Raw genomic sequence first — 16,656 nt, 5'->3', positions numbered from 1 at the left:
ATTATCCAATGAGGGAAGCGAATATTACTATGATTCAAACGGAGGCTTAAAGGGATATAGCTTATATATATAAATAATATACAAGTTATATAAAACAATAAAACGTAGATTCTCAGCGTTAATCTGGCCCTTCACAACAACAGGCCAGAATTTACGTATTTGCAAGTCTGCTGCCCCCTCTACGCTATTGAAATACATGTTAAGACTTCACACAGCCAGCATTGTGAAATCTACTGTATGTGATGATGAAGCCAATGTACTGTATCATATGTTAACTCAGGTCGGGCTTCAGAAAGCCTGTATGCCATTACTGAAATAGTAGAAGTTAAATTTGTTTGAATTTATATCCTGTCTGTTGTGAAGATTATATCGGTGAAATTATTTTTGTCGCGTATGTTTACTCAAATAACTTGTATGGAGTTTTCCTGTATCCATTGTGTGAAACTCGAAAAGGAAACTGAAGTTTAAGGTGCAAAAACTTGTATAGTGTCGTCTGTTCTATTGAGTCTTCTTAAAGAGATAATTTTTGCTGCACATAATAATAATGAAAGTATTGTAAAGCCCTTGTGTCCCTGACCCTCTTTTTCTCCACAAATACACTTTGTTTAATTTTCATTTTATTTCACTGTTTATACAGGAAAGGGTTCAAATGACATTTCACATGTACATTTAAACTGGCCTGACTCAGTTACAAACTGGTTTTCAGCAGGTTCCTGTTCTGTAGCACATGAAACAAATATTAATATACAAAACAAATAGCCAGTTGCACTACATACAATCCTGACAAAAACATTATCGACAGCATCAACTAAATAAAAACCTGGGAATGAGTTGGATCAGTGGTTACAGGTGTTTTCTAGCATCAGAAAGAAACTGATGTCTGATTCTAGCACACATTCAGAAAAAATTAAATAACGCACATCCTTGGTGCCGAGCCAAACTGTAAACCACACAGTAGTCACCAGTGGTGGAAGAAGTACACACCCAGATGATAAATGAGTACTCTGGTAAAAGTCCTAAAATTCTACTTAAGTAAAAGTAGAGAAGTATTTGCTATTGAATGAACTTAAGTATCTAAAGTAAAAGTATGCATTCAACATTTGTGTATTCCATTGCTTGGAAGCATTCAACCCTCAATCCATTGACCTCTAAAGTAGGGGTGGACGGTATAAACGGTATACGGTATAAACGGTATGAATTTGCTCTACGGTATGGATTTTGCCTATACCGTGTAACCGGTAGTGCAGCTCTAAAATAGCAATGACGTCATGTAACCACAGCGCGACTATTTCACTCGCATTTGCCCCTAAAAATAGATAGAATTAGTCATAGATAATAGATATGTGCGAACTGGAAAAAGTTATTTAGGAGGCTTCGCGCAGTGCCAGCCCCTCCCGCACGCATGTAAACACGGGTCTACTAGTAGTCTAGTGGGACGGGACGTCTCCCTGAGCTAACGTTAGCTTAGCTACCGTTACAAAATGACCCAGTCAACTATTCACTTTTAGTTTAATACATGATGAGGCATTGTCTAACCGAACGGTATCTAGTCGGCCAGCTACCGATAGCTCCTGACATCAACAAAGAGAGTAGACGTGTATGATAGCTCCGTTAGCCGTTAGCTCACGTTAACGCAAGTTAGTTCACCGTTCAAAACGAAATGTCCCATTGAACTAAATAATTCACTGAGGCGTTGTATTAACGTTATATATCCGGCTAGCAGTAGCTACAGATAGCTCCTGATATCAATGTCTTATAACACTGATTCGATGCGTATTCGAGCTGAGGGCTTGCTGAGCACAGTCAAGTAACGTTATGCCAATAGGGTCCAGGTGCAGCGCCGGAGAATCCTGGCCGTAGCTCTGCTCGAGGCTACTCGAGTATAGGTCCAGATGCAGCTCTGGAGAATCCTGGCCGTAGCTGGAGGCTACTAGAGTACACACAGACAGTGGAGCTTGTTGCGTGGTGGCGATGTCTCGCAGATAATACAAGTACAAGTCTAATTATATAATATATATATTTTATAAAAAAAAATATATATATAATTATATAAAATAAAAAATAAAAATTATCAAAAACGATGATACCGTGATATATACCGTTACCGTCTATGCTTCAGATTATACCGTGATATAAATTTTAGACCATACCGTCCACCCCTACTCTAAAGGTCATCGTTATGTGGTTCAGTTCCGCTCTTGATTAAAGGTTATGTTTGTATTTTATTTTTTTTATTATTTGATTAAAGGTTATGTTAAAGTGGTATGTGGTCCAGTGCTGCTGCTCTGATTAAAGGTTGTGTTAAAGTGGTATGTGGTCCAGTTATGCTGCTCTGATTACGTCCTCTTGAAGTTGACATGCTTCAAATGTCAAAGTATATAATCTAATACACTTTTGCCATGTTTTCTATGCAAAATATTTTTCTTCAAAGTAACTAGTAAGTAGTAACTGATGGGTTCAGATAAATGTAGTGGAGTAAAAAGTACAATATTTCCTTTGATATGTAGTGGAGTAAAAGTATAAAGTTCCCTAAAATGAAAATACTCACGTAAAGTACAAGTAGCTTGGGAATAGTACGAATATTTTTCACCACTGGTAGTCACACTACTTTTGATATCTTGAGGTGTGGAAGGATGGGGGGGTAATAATTTGTTTAAGTAGAAACTGCTTTTGCTCCTAGGCTCCATTCACTTTGAGGTACTGTAGGTTACGTTTAATTAGTCATATGTCTCCCGCATCCTAGTTGGAACGTGTATATCCCGCGCACACGGCCTGGATTAGATTGCTGTATTTGTATTTGTACCGAATAAACCTGTAAAATATGGACATTGAAATAGCTAGGCTACTATCTGTTAAACGCAACAGTGTCTCTAGTGCCATCTGCTGGCAGTACTTGCAAATTGCAATCAACTGCATAGTCTCGCGTTGTCGTGATACTGTGCGGCGCACGTCAAGACTGAACATGAGCGATGGCAATAGAAAACAAGCTGGAGGAAGAATTTGATACCGTTTTCAGTCGAAATTGTTCCCTCGAACCGTCGTCGCATCATGAAAATGAAGCTCAAGCTCGTATCTTCAAGATTATAGTCATTGGGGACTCCAATGTGGGAAAGACGTGTTTGACGTATAGATTCTGTGGGGGTACCTTCCTCAAAAACCCAGAAGCAACGATCGGGGTTGATTTCAGAGAGAGGACACTGGAGCTCGATGGAGAAAGTATCAAGGTAAGTGGGAATAGACGCAGTCGACTAATAATAATAATAATAATAATAATAATAATAATAATAATAATAATAATAATAATAATAATAATAATAATAATAATAATAATAATAATAATAATAATAATAATAATAATAATAATAATAATAATAATAATAATAATAATAATAATAATAATAATAATAATAATAATAATAATAATAATAATAATAATAATAATAATAATAATAATAATAATAATAATAATAATAATAATAATAATAATAAAACAACTAGACGAGACAGGGTGCCCTGCCCCCCTGCCACGGTTTGAACATAGGTCTCAAAGTAGAGTAATCGCCAGACCTCTGTTGAATTTTGTCCGACATCCCAGAAAGTCGAGTAAAACGATTACATTCCAATACCTCTCTTAAACATAATCATCACATGTCAAGATAATTAGAACGTCATTTTAAGAATTAACTTTCTAATTCACTATAAATAAAACGTTTTAATATTTCACAGGGAAATGTAACTTAACATGAAAACAAACCATCACACACACTGATACTACTAGATAGAAGGAAGCTGTCAAATTAATAAATTAATATATTTGAACGTTTTTATGTAAACTTAGCTAGATGGTTTTGTTTTGTATGCATTTCTGTGTTTACCTATGTATGTTCTTTTTCTTTATTATTATTATTAATAATACAAATGTTTTTGTTTTGTTCTTTTTCTTTATTATTATAATATATACTAATAATAATAAATAATTCACATTTTGTGCCCCAGTTCAGTCAATATTTGCGCCACTCCTTAAACCTAACTCAAGTGAGAACTCTCAAATGTGTGATGTGATGTCAGCTGGGGCTGCTCCATAAACAACTAGAACAATGCACTCAAGACTTCTGCCAGGGCCTAACAATCTTTAGTTTGTTTCCAATATTGGCATTCTCAACAGACTTGGGCTATGAATCCATATAGTGGCTCGACGGCTCGAGGAAAGGTTGCAGGGTCACAAATCACCAGGTCAAGGGATCATGAATCTTCACCCCAGATGTTTTGACCGTGACTAATGCATTAGAAGATGTGCTCATTTGAAAGTTTGGCCTGGTGGTAGAGGAAAGGTCACAGGGTCACCAAAATAAATCAGCGTCTTCCTGTTGGGGCCCGGATGTGCACAGCAAATGTTAAAGCAATTCGGCCATTACTTTTTGAGATATCCTGTTTTCAGTTACCTGGTGGTGCTAGAGAAAAGGTCATGGTGTCACCAAAATCAATCAGTGCCTTTCTCTAGGGGTCATAAATGTTCAGTTTATCATATAAATTGGGTTGCTGGGGGCTGCCAGGGTTAGGGATGGTGGGTGGGGTTCAGAAAGGAGCAGGAAAGAGGGGATGGAATATAAACAAGTGTTGCATTGTGCTACCTGACCTTTAAAAAACACAAAATATTGTTCACAAAAAAGAGTAGCAATGCCTGATACTACTTAAGCCTTTTTGATTGTTGTAGACCAACTTCTAGACCATTTCAAACACGAAAACATAAACATTCTAAATCAGCCGGAATGTATTTCCTGTTGTAGTGTTTGCTAATACAGCAGCAGACACCCAGCTCATCACCTCTTCCAACTCCTCCCCTCTGGTAGGAGGTTCAGGTCACTGGGCAGCCGCACAGTGAGGTTCAACAACAGTTTCTTCCCCAAGGCCATACAATTACTTAACTCCAACTCCTCCTAATTTCACCCCCTGCTGTTATGTATTGTGATGTATGTTATGTTATGTTGATGTTATGTTATGTTCCATGTGTCTTCTTATGTCTTTGTGGACTGTGGTGTATTGTCGCAGCTACCACCTGCACCGTGCTCGAATTCCACCGGCCTGGCCGTGTGGCAATAAAAGAAACTTGAACTTGAACTTGACAGGAAATAAATGTGACCCAAGCGGTTCCCTTAGCAACGTTATTCTTCAGAAATGTTACCATCACTGTGTCTTGTCCCGTGTCAGCTGCAGATATGGGACACGGCCGGTCAGGAGCGCTTCAGGAAGAGCATGGTGGAGCACTACTACCGCAGTGTCCACGCCGTCATCTTTGTGTACGATGTGACCAGCCTCTCGTCCTTCCAGAGCATCCCTGAATGGATCGACGAGTGCAGCCGCCACTCCGTCTGCCCCATGGTGCCGCGCATCATGGTAGGCAACAAGTGTGACCTGAGAGACCGCCTGGAGGTGCCCAGGTCGCTCGCCCAGCGCCTTGCCGACGGCTACAACTTCCCCCTGTTTGAGACGTCGGCCAAGGACCCGGCTGAGAAGGAGCACGTAGACGCCATATTCCTGACATTGGCCTATAGGTTGAAGAGCCATAAGCCCCTGCGGCTGAAGCAGCCTAGCGTGAACAGCATTAGGCAACTGTGGGAGCAGAGAGAGCAGGAGGCAGGAAGTTGTCAATGCTGAGGGTCACCTCTCTCCAAACTCCCTTCCCTTAACAACGTGGAAGGAGGTGTCCGAGGTCTGTTTTGATCAGCAGATAGAATGAGACAGGAATGGCTTACTATATGAACCTGTGTCTTTGCTGTAACGCATCTTATTAGTGGCATTATGTTTGGTTTGCACCAATTTAATGGACAACTCAGTGAAATGCATGCAAACATGTAATCATCTAAAATGATCGCAGCTCGATTTGCACAAAATGCTTGTTTGAATCAAACATTGTATCAGTATGTTGCACTACAGTAGCTATGTAGACAACGGGTAAGCAAGCAATCAAGTAGCTGCAATAAAGCTTCGTTCTCGAATCAAGACAGTAATGACATTGAAATGGCTTTTCAGTGGGAAAAATTAAATGGGACAAGATGTAACTGTGAAGAAGAACATGAAACCTTTTTTTTAATACAATTATCCTGGAGAAAACTGTCAATTGTAGCATGAATAATGATATCACTGTGGAAAATACTGTTGAAGAATAAATAATACAACCAACTCTGCAACTTGACTAGCCGAACATTTGTTTGATGGCCTCATGCCAGGTATAGTATAGGAGTGTATATGAGAGAACTCCAAACTTGAGACTTCACAACTGTCTAGTTCACCTGGCACGAGCAGCTTTGGTTTTTAATCATTCCACATACGAAAACTGATCACATCACATGGAGAAATTACTGAGAGCAGAATCTATTTGCCAAATTACAGAATGTACAGGGATTTTTCTAGATAGTTTGTAAGCTTATACTGCCAACACTATTTGTTTGCATTTCAGGAATAGCACATAGTATTGATATAGGCTAACCTTGGCAAAACTACTAAGAACCACCAAGGTTAAAAATCGCGCTGAGCCATGGATGCACTCAGAAATACTGACCGCTATGAAAACCAGAGACAAAAAATGCTCTGAACTTCATAAAAGTCAGTCAAAGCTTGCCAAAAGCTCGAACAGTGATCTCCAAGCCCACATGGTTGAACTAAAACTACAAAGAAACAGACTAAGAAACTATGTAAACACCATGATCAAATTTGCACACAAAAAATTCATCAATGACAAACCGGAGGAAAACAAAAACAAACCCTGTGAAAAGATTTCAAACTTGAAATGGTAACAGTTGAGGTACTCAGAAAAGTGCCCTCCAACCTAACAAGGCCACTGGCCATGACAATATCCCCTCCAAATTCCTCAGAGACTCAGCAGCCGCCATTACCCCAGTCATCACACACACCTCTCCATAAAACAGGGACACATCCCCAAAGACTTCAAAATTGCGAGAGTGACCCCCCTGCACAAAAAGGCAGAAATTAGACCCATGCAACTACAGCCCTGTTTCTCTTCTTACCTCCATCTCGAAAGTCATGGAAAAAATAGTCTACGAACAGGTCGAAAAGTACCTCGCGGAAAAAAATCTGATCTACGAATTCCAATCTGGCTTCAGAACATCCCACTCCACTGACACATGCCTTCTCTATTTGAACGACCACATCAAACAAGAGGTGGATGCGGGCAAATACTGCAGCATGGTCATGCTGGACCTCCAAAAGGCTTTCGACACTGTCAATCACTCCATTCTGATTGACAAGCTAAAAGCAATTGGTTTTGATAGTTCATCAGTGAGCTGGATGCAAACCTGTGACTATTATGTGTCGTTGCATGAAAGAGGCTAGGAAGGGAGAGTGCAGGACAAACACTTGTGCAAGTGGGCATGTTCCCTGGTCAGTGATAGATGCGTTGAGCTGTGGTGTTCCACAAGGAAGCATACTAGGGATCATTACACCTGGGTAAAACAGAGTCCATTCTCTTCGGATCAAATAACTCAGCAAGACCAACGGCTTCTCTGTTACAGTGGGTGACAATATTGTCACAAGGAAAGATGAAATTACATACCTGGGTTCCATCCTAGAGGCAAATCTTTCCGTTTTGATCCACTTTTTCTCCTCCTTTTTTCAAAATGTTCTCCCATCCCAATTTAGCCGTGCCAATTCTCCCCTCCCCTGTCTTGATCGTTGCTTGCATGTGCCCCCCACTGGCCGGTTGTAGGGAGGATAGAAGCCTGTCACATGTCCCCTCCGATACATGTGCAGGCAGCCAGTCGCATCTTTTCACCTGCCAGCGCGGACTCTCATTTGGCGAGGAGTAACGTGTAGGAGGCTCACACTGCCCCCGCCATTTTCCTGACTTTGCTGTGCAGGCGCCCCAACCGACCTGTCGGAGTCGCTGTTCTCGCTGTTCACAGCGACCAGACTACCACCCATCGACTTCCCTCCCGCTAACTCTGCCAATTGAGTCAGTATGACGGCCGGCTTCGATACCTGTGTCTCTTGCGTTGGTGAATGGTGACAAGCGCAATGTCTGCAGCGCCACCCAGCCGCCTGAGGCAAATCTTTCCTGTGACAAAATGTAATTTTGTCACAGGAATAATGTATAATGTAATAAAAAAAAGTCAACCAACGAACAAGATTCTTGTACCGGATCTCCTCTCTAGTAAACAAGAATACCCTGAAGACTAACAGGAGCACTCATTCAAGGGTACTATGATTATGCTTGCACTTACATGGTACCAAAGCACCTCAAAGGCACTAAAAACAAGATTACAAACATCACAAAACAAACTGGTCAGACTACTGCTTGACCTTACTCCTAAAACCCACCTCACCCCTGCCCATTTTGACAACCTAGGATGGCTTAGAGTCATAGGCGGCGCGTATATAAGGCCAGGGGAGGCTATGCCGACCCAGTCTGTGCATTATTATAGGCAGCCTAGGCTACGATATTGTGTGTGTGTGGGCTGCTGCAGCCCGGTGGTGACAATACGCAAGGGTCGGCCAACCAAGGTGTCAATGGCAGTAGGTGTGGTGGCCGTTTAACATTCCAGACTGCAGGCAGAAACCAATCACGCCGCATCACCAAACTAACCGATGCCAGGCTGGTCTTCAAAATCCTCCATGGTCTGACTCTAGCCCCACCCCCACTTTCCGATTTTTCACATCCAGGTTTGCGTGTAGTCTTTTACCAACAAACTTGCAGTTCCGCGTTCGGGTTCAGAACTGTTGTACCGGGTGGCGTCTATTAGAATCCTAACGCTAATTACCATTAAGGACAAGTACATTTAGCAAATCAGCCCTCTCCGTGAGAGCTGCCAAGACCTGGAACTCCATTCCAAGTTACATGCCGCCTGGGCATAACACGGATCACCTGAGGCCAAGGGCTTGCTCTACGAGGGCATGATGAGACTGAGTCAGAGTTAATCAAACCGTGGAAACCTTTTAGAGCTACTATGTACATTGTTTTCAAAGCATGATGAGATCCAAATTACGGAAAATGTTTCCTTCATTGCCGTCGGCACCGCAACTTGTGAACGGCCTTTCCCAATGAGGCCCATCCGAAACTTTTGTTGCATTAAGGTAAGACAATGGTTAATCATATTGGATGCCTTCATTTGAACAATTAATTTGCACTATATGAAATGAGTGGGGCTCGCTGTAGTAGCCTAGTAGACGTGGGTGTGTATTGTATGACATCAGAACCTGGACAGCACCGTTTGCGTGCAAGCAAAAAAGAAAAAGGGAAAATTTTGCGCGCTCCGCACAACTCCCATCCCATCTATAGCCTACCCTAATGTCCAGCTCACCCGCCGCCTATGCTTAGAGTAGACGACAGAGTACAGCAACTGGCAATGGGCCTGGTCTACAAGATACACTACACCACTAAGGTACCCATGTACATGTCGAAATACTTCCCAAAGGTCAGTGAATACCACGACCACAACACCAGAGGGAGTTCCACAAATCATGTTCAACCCAGATTCGGCACAAACAAGGGACTAAACACGTTTCGCAATTATGCCACATCAATGTGGAACGCCCTACCCACAGCCGTAAAAGAATGTGAATCCCTACCCACCTTCAAAACCGCTCTCAAAGAGCACATACGGTACGGGAGGCTGCAATTCGAAACTGGCCCCTGTAATGTCCAAACACCACCCCCCTCCAATGTACAGTTTATTCCCCCTCAAATGTATACTCTCTTTTAGAAACTCTGTCTCTTAAACAGTACTGTAGGTATATTGTATGTCATAAATGTCTGGATGTAACAGTGCTGTTTATCTGTATGTCGTGTATGTCATATTATGTTATGATGAATTGAAAATGCCGGACCCTGATGTAAACAAGGCGAAAGTCTTTCTCTGGTCTGCATCCCCTTAACCATTTGTGTGTATTGAGCCGTACTGTATTGTACCCATTCTGCAATCTGTTAATAAAATTTTCAGTCAATCAATCAATCGATCCAGAATTGTCCTACGCAAGCGAATACGAACTGGTCGTGTGATTTGCGAGGAGTTTTCGAACGCACCATAACGAACTGGCGTCATTACTTCTCCACAGGCGTCTCTCTGCGACCATGGCAACAACAACACAGGACTGCTGAGCCAAACAACAATAGCCTACGCATGAACGTTAACGTACAACTTCTTTTCATTTTGGTACGTAGCATTATTTCCATGCATTAATGTCTACAATTACATTAGTTCAGTTGTCTAGCGTTTTTTTCACTTTCACTTTGACACACTATTTGTATTGTCTGTCTGGTCTAGCTAACGTTAAGCTAGCTGGCTAACGCTAGTTGAATGAATGAATGAATGAAAACTTTATTTAACAGATTGCAGAATGGGTACAATACAGTACGGCTCAATACATACAATTGTTAAGGGGATGCAGACCTGAGAAAGACGTTTGTCTTGTTTCCATCAGGGTCCCCCATTTTCAATTCATATAGACATATATGACATACATGACATACAGATAGTCAGTACTGCTACATCTATACATTTATGACATACCAGATTTGCAAATACAGTACTGTTTGTGATACAGAAGGAGTCAAGAAAAGGGAGTATATACATTTGACGTAGAAACTGTACATTGGAGGAGGTTGGGTGGGGGGGGTTGGGTACATTGGGATATTGACAACCATACTGGGTAATTTACATTGGAGGTGGTTGGGGGGGGGGGGGGGTTAGGCGGGGGGGGGGGGGGGGGCGGGGGGCACACTGTATAAACAAGTAACACTGTACATTGAGGGGGGGGGGGGGGAGGAGACACTGTACAAACAAACACAATTGTACATTGAACTATTGACAAAACCATACTAGGTAAATGACTGTACATTGGAGGGGGTTGTGTTAGGACATTTACAGGGGCCAGTTTCGAGTTGCAGTCTCCCTTAGGTGTTTTTTGAGAGTGTTTTTGAAAGTGGGTAGTGATTCACATTCCTTTACAGCTTTGGGTAGGGCGTTCCACATTGATGTGGCATAATTGCGAAACGTGTTTAGTCCCTTGTTTGAGCCGAATCTGGGTTTAACATGATTTGTGGAGCTCCCTCTGGTGTTGTGATCGTGGTATTCACTGACCTTTGGGAAGTATTTTGTCATGTACATGGGTACCTTGGTCGTGTAGTGTATCTTGTAGACCAGGCCCATTGCAAGTTGCTGTACTCTGTCGTCTACTCTAAGCCATCCTAGGTTGTCAAAGTGGGCAGGGGTGAGGTGGGTTCTAAGAGTAAGGTCAAGCAGTAGTCTGACCAGTTTGTTTTGAGATGTTTGTAATTTTGTTTTTAGCGCCTTTGAGGTGCTTTGGTACCATGAGGTGCAAGCATAGTCGTAGTACCCTTGAATGAGTGCTCCTGCTAGAGTCTTCAGGGTATTCTTGTTTACCAGTGAGGAGATCCGGTACAAGAATCGAGTTCGTTGGTTGACTTTTTTTATTACATTGGATGCCATTTTGTCACAGGAAAGATTTGCCTCTAGGATGGAACCCAGGTTCCATATATCTCGCACGTGCTACAGCAACAGCTGTCTGTGCGATGGATGGATTTACTTCAGTAGCACTGGTGCGATAGGGATTCGGTTCATATAGATACTCTTATTTTGAAAATCCTGTAGCGGGTCTCATTTCTGCCCACGCGCAGCTCCAGCTAGGCTCCGAAAGCTAGCAACGTTCAGGTGCATATGATACTCTTATTTTGAAAAAACTCTTGTGACAACTCGACGAGTCGTATCCGCCCTATCCGTGCTTCTGCTAGAAGAGCAGCGCGTTGGTCGGTTGGTGCACGTTAACACAGCAGTGCGCCTACACGTCCCGAAATAAGTCCGTGGTGTTTTTTCTTTCTCGCAACGGGTCAAATGCATCTACATGCTTTGCACCGTCGCCATTCCTTTATGCGCACATCGCCCGAAATTAACGTTTATGTACCATTACAATCACTACAACGTTAGCAAGCTAACAAGCTAATCCTGAGCAGAGGGCGCAGAGCCAGCAGACACAGTGTGGAAAGGGAAATGGGGGGCACTCTCTCCCCTTCCCTGTGTGTGTGTGTGCGTGCGTGCGTTTGGAAAGACGATGAAGTCACTAGTCAGGACTCGGGACAGGAGTATATTATAGTAAACTGAGGATGGACAGATAATGATGATATTCAAATACAAGTTTCGAGAGGAGTGGAAGTTTGAAGACAGACTAGACTACAATATGATGCGGGGGTGGTGAGTTGAAACAGTGTGTGTGAATGAATGAATGAAAACTTTATTTAACAGATTGCAGAATGGGTACAATACAGTACGGCTCAATACACACAATTGTTAAGGGGATGCAGACCAGAGAAAGACGTTTGTCTTGTTTACATCAGGGTCCCCCATTGTGTGTGTGTGTGTGTCCCAACCGACCCCACTTCTATGTTTCAATAAATTATTTGCATTTAAAACTATTAACGCTGACTCATTCCTTCAGTCCACTCAAAATTATGCTAATATTCCTTATGTTGTTTATGATATTAATTTAAAATAGCATATGAGAGTATCATAGTAATAATAACACATGGCGATATACTAAATGACAGCCAAACATGGCACTGCAACTAAATAACACAAATACAATAGGCACATTTGTGACTGTTACAAATATAACACGTTTTATACTTGTGCTACAAGATTTTGGCCTGTGCTACAAAACTATCAACCTCTGTAGCACCAGTGCTATGTGCAAAAAAAGTTAACGTACAGCCCGTAGGTAATATCTTCTTTCCTTGTGACAATATTGTCACCCACTGTAACTGAGAAGCCGTCGGTCTTGCTGAGTTTGTTATTTGAACCGAAGAGAATGGACTCTGTTTTGCCCATGTGTAATGATAGTTTGTTATCAGCGAGCCATATGCAGATTTTGCCTAGTTCTGAGCTGAGGGTTTTTTCAACCTGTAACTTGTTCTTGTCAGAGACCAGCAGGGCTGAGTCGTCCGCAAACAGGAACAAGTTGCAGTCACAAGCTGACGACATGTCATTTGCATAAATTAGGAACAGTAGCGGACCTAGTATGCTTCCTTGTGGAACACCACAGCTTACTGTGAGGGGGGGGGATAGGGTACCGTTTACCTCCACCATCTGCTCTCTCCCCTCCAGGTAGGATTGCATCCAGCTCACTGATAGACTATCAAAACCAATTGCTTTTAGCTTGTCAATCAGAATGGTGTGATTGACAGTGTCGAAGGCCTTTTGTAGGTCCAGCATGACCATGCCGCAGTATTTGCCCATGTCCACCTCTTGTTTGATGTGGTCGTTTAAATAGAGAAGGCATGTGTCAGTGGAGTGGGATGTTCTGAACTCTTTAACTGTCCGAGATGTCTGTCTCCTGATCTGATACTAACCAGTTGTATGTATTGAATTTTATTGGACTAACGCGTTAGTTCCCATAATGTTTATGATCGGTCTCTTGGACAGTGGCATTACGATTTGCACTGGACTGCACCAGCCACCAGGGGCGTTTTTAGGGTTAGAAAACATTGGGGGCTTCAGGCCGGGTGCCTGTATCAGTTCCGCAACCGTTTCCATTTCCGGGGTAGGCCTGATTGGCCGAGACGGCCACGTGACGCGCGTGGCACGCCCCCGCGGCAGCAAGCGCGCTACTGCTGGAGTTCGCCTCGCCTTTCACATCGCTGCCGTTGGCGAAAGCAGGATGAGGCGAGAGCGTAGATTTCGCTGTGTATCATTTAATCATTTATCATTTAACATTTGAAAGGCATACATTGTTGTCATACAGAAGTACAGAATACTTTTATCCAAAATGCTTCTTACTGTTACACTGTGCTAGACAAATGAATGACTAATTCGGTCAGAAATAACGTAACTAATAACGTTAGTAAGCACTGCTTATATGCTTATTATGTCTGCGGGGTACAGTAAACGTTTCTCCCGGTACATTCTGAAGAGCACACCGCTGTATGTTGGAGAACCAGCGGTCTTGAATGAATGTATGAATGAAAACTTTATTTAACATATTGCAGAATGGGTACAATACAGTACGGCTCAATACATACAATTGTTAAGGGGATGCAGACCTGAGAAAGACGTTAGTCTTGTTTCCATCAGGGTCCCCCATTTTCAATTCATATAGACATTTATGACATACACAACATACATGACATTTAAGGCATAGGGACATATAGGTATTTAGTACTGATACATTTGTGACATAAACGGTATTCAAATATACAGTACTGTTACCCCTAGATCCTGACAGAGTATATACATATGATGGGGAGGGGACTGTACATTAGGAGGGGGTGGGTGGGTGGGAGAGAAATATACATACGGCGGGGAGGGGATATATACATGCGGTGGGGAGGAGACTGTCTATTAGGAGGTGGTGGGGGTTTTGGGTATTTATGGTGGCCAGTTTCGAATTGCAGCCTCCCGTAGGTGCTCTTTAAGAGCGGTTTTGAATGTTGGCAGGGATTCACATTCCTTTACAGCTTTGGGTAGGGCGTTCCACATTGTTGTGGCATAATTGCGAAACGTGTTTAGTCCCTTGTTTGAGCCGAATCTGGGTTTAACATGATTTGTTGAGCTTCCTCTGGTGTAGTGGTTGTGGTATTCACTGACCTTTGGGAAGTATTTTGACATGTACATGGGCACCCCGGTCGTATAGTGTATCTTGTAGACCAGGCCCATTGCAAGTTGCTGTACTCTGTCGTCTACTCTAAGCCATCCTAGGTTGTCAAAGTGGGCAGGGGTGAGGTGGGTTCTGGGGTTCAGGTCAAGTAGTAGTCTGACCAGTTTGTTTTGTGATGTTTGTAATTTTGTTTTAAGCGCCTTTGAGGTGCTTTGGTACCATGACGAGGTGCACGCATAGTCATAGTACCCTTGAATGAGTGCTCCTGCCAGAGTCTTAAGGGTATTCTTGTTTACCAGAGAGGTGATCCGGTACAAGAATCTAGTTCGTTGGTTGATTTTTTTTATTACATTGGATGCCATTTTGTCACAGGAAAGATTTGCCTCTAGGATGGAACCCAGGTAGGTAATTTCGTCTTTCCTTGTGACAATATTGTCACCCACTGTAACTGAGAAGCCGTCGGTCTTGCTGAGTTTGTTATTTGAACCGAAGAGAATGGACTCTGTTTTGCCCATGTGTAATGATAGTTTGTTATCAGCGAGCCATATGCAGATTTTGCCTAGTTCCGAGCTGAGGGTTTTTTCAACCTGCAACTTGTTCTTGTCAGAGACCAGCAGGGCTGAGTCGTCCGCAAACAGGAACAAGTTGCAGTCACAGGCTGACGACATGTCATTTGCATAAATTAGGAAGAGTAGCGGTCCTAGTATGCTTCCTTGTGGAACACCACAGCTCACTGTGAGGGGGGGGGATAAAGTACCGTTTACCTCTACCATCTGTTCTCTCCCCTCCAGGTAGGATTGCATCCAGCTCACTGATAAGCTATCAAAACCAATTGCTTTTAGCTTGTCCATTAGAATGGAGTGATTGACAGTGTCGAAGGCCTTTTGTAGGTCCAGCATGACCATGCCGCAGTATTTGCCCGCGTCCACCTCTTGTTTGATGTGGTCGTTCAAATAGAGGAGGCATGTGTCAGTAGAGTGGGACGTTCTGAAGCCAGATTGGAATTCGTAGATTAGATTTTTTTCCGCCAGGTACTTTTCAACCTGTTCGTAGACTATTTTCTCCATGACTTTCGAGATGGAGGTAAGAATTGAAACAGGGCGGTAGTTGCCTGGGTCTAATTTGCTGCCCTTTTTGTGCAGAGGGGTCACTCTCGCAATTTTAAAGTCCTTGGGGACGTGCCCCTGTTTTATAGAGAGGTTTATTATGTGTGTGATGACTGGGGTGATGGCGGCTGCTGCGTCTCTGAGGAATTTGGAGGGGATGTTGTCATGGCCAGTGGCCTTGTTAGGTTGGAGGGCGCTCAATTTTTTGAGTACCTCATCGGTTGTTACCATTTCAAGTTTGAAGTCGTCTTTGTGGACCCCTAGGTTTTTGTAGTATGCTACTATGTGTTCTACCCCATAATGCCCTGAGTGGGAGGGTAGTTTGTTTACCAGTGTTGTGGCTATGTTTGTGAAGAAGATGTTTAAGTAATTGGCTACATCCAGCTTGTCTGTGATGAGCGTGTTGTCCGTCTTTATGTTTATGTTTGAGAATCTGGTTTTAAGTTTTTTACTGCAGCCTAGTTGATTATTGAGTAATTTCCAAAGTTCTCAGGGTTTGTTTTTGTTTTCCTCAGTTTTGTCGTTGATGAAATTTCTTTTTGCGGTTCTGATCATGGTGTTTACGTCATTTCTTAGTCTGTTTCTTTGAATTTTTTGTTCAACCACGTGGGCTTGGAGTTCACTGTTTGAGCTTTTGGAAAGCTTTGTCTGACTTTTATGAAGTTCAGAGCATTTTTTGTCTCTGGTTTTCATAGCGGCCAGTATTTCAGTGTGCATCCATGGCTCAGCGCGATTTTTAACCCTGGTGGTTCTTATGGGTGCCATGTTGTTGAGTATTGCTGTGAATTTGGTTTTGAATCCAAGCCATGTTTCTTCAACCTGTGTACCACTGAGTTCATCTGACCAGTCCAAGCTCCCCGCTCTTCCTCACTCGAACTCAAAGACCGCTGTTTCTCCAACATACAGCGGTGTGCTCTTCAGAATGTACCGG

The 16,656-nt window shown here is 42.7% G+C and overlaps 2 protein-coding genes across 3 annotated transcripts in view; both read left to right on the top strand.

Annotated features, from left to right (window-relative positions):
* Window positions 1-2,969: 2,969 nt before the first annotated feature.
* Window positions 2,970-6,106, top strand: LOC311225276 (ras-related protein Rab-33B; the record flags this gene model as incomplete). The annotated part of the gene is made up of 2 exons (XM_084310498.1): window positions 2,970-3,224; window positions 5,209-6,106. The coding sequence occupies 2 exons, from the start codon at window positions 2,970-2,972 to the stop codon at window positions 5,653-5,655; spliced, it is 702 nt and encodes a 233-aa protein (XP_084166624.1). The 3' UTR covers window positions 5,656-6,106.
* Window positions 6,107-10,081: 3,975 nt separating this feature from the next.
* The window catches only part of katnal1 (katanin p60 subunit A-like 1), a 52,066-nt gene continuing 45,491 nt past the window's right edge, over window positions 10,082-16,656 (top strand). Inside the window, exon 1 of one of the 2 annotated variants that reach the window (XM_084310929.1) lies at window positions 10,082-10,166. In XM_084310929.1, coding sequence (XP_084167055.1) covers window positions 10,134-10,166 — 33 coding nt within the window. In that variant the 5' untranslated portion in view covers window positions 10,082-10,133. Of the gene's footprint in view, window positions 10,167-11,858; window positions 12,222-16,656 lie in introns of those variants that run through there. The other variant, XM_084310930.1, reaches the window with a different exon arrangement.

This window comes from Notolepis coatsorum (assembly GCF_963971535.1).
Source record: "Notolepis coatsorum genome assembly, chromosome: 3".
In the NCBI taxonomy this organism is placed as follows: domain Eukaryota; kingdom Metazoa; phylum Chordata; class Actinopteri; order Aulopiformes; family Paralepididae; genus Notolepis; species Notolepis coatsorum.
Note: the sequence above shows the minus strand (reverse complement) of the source record. Positions and strands in the feature narration are given on the sequence as shown.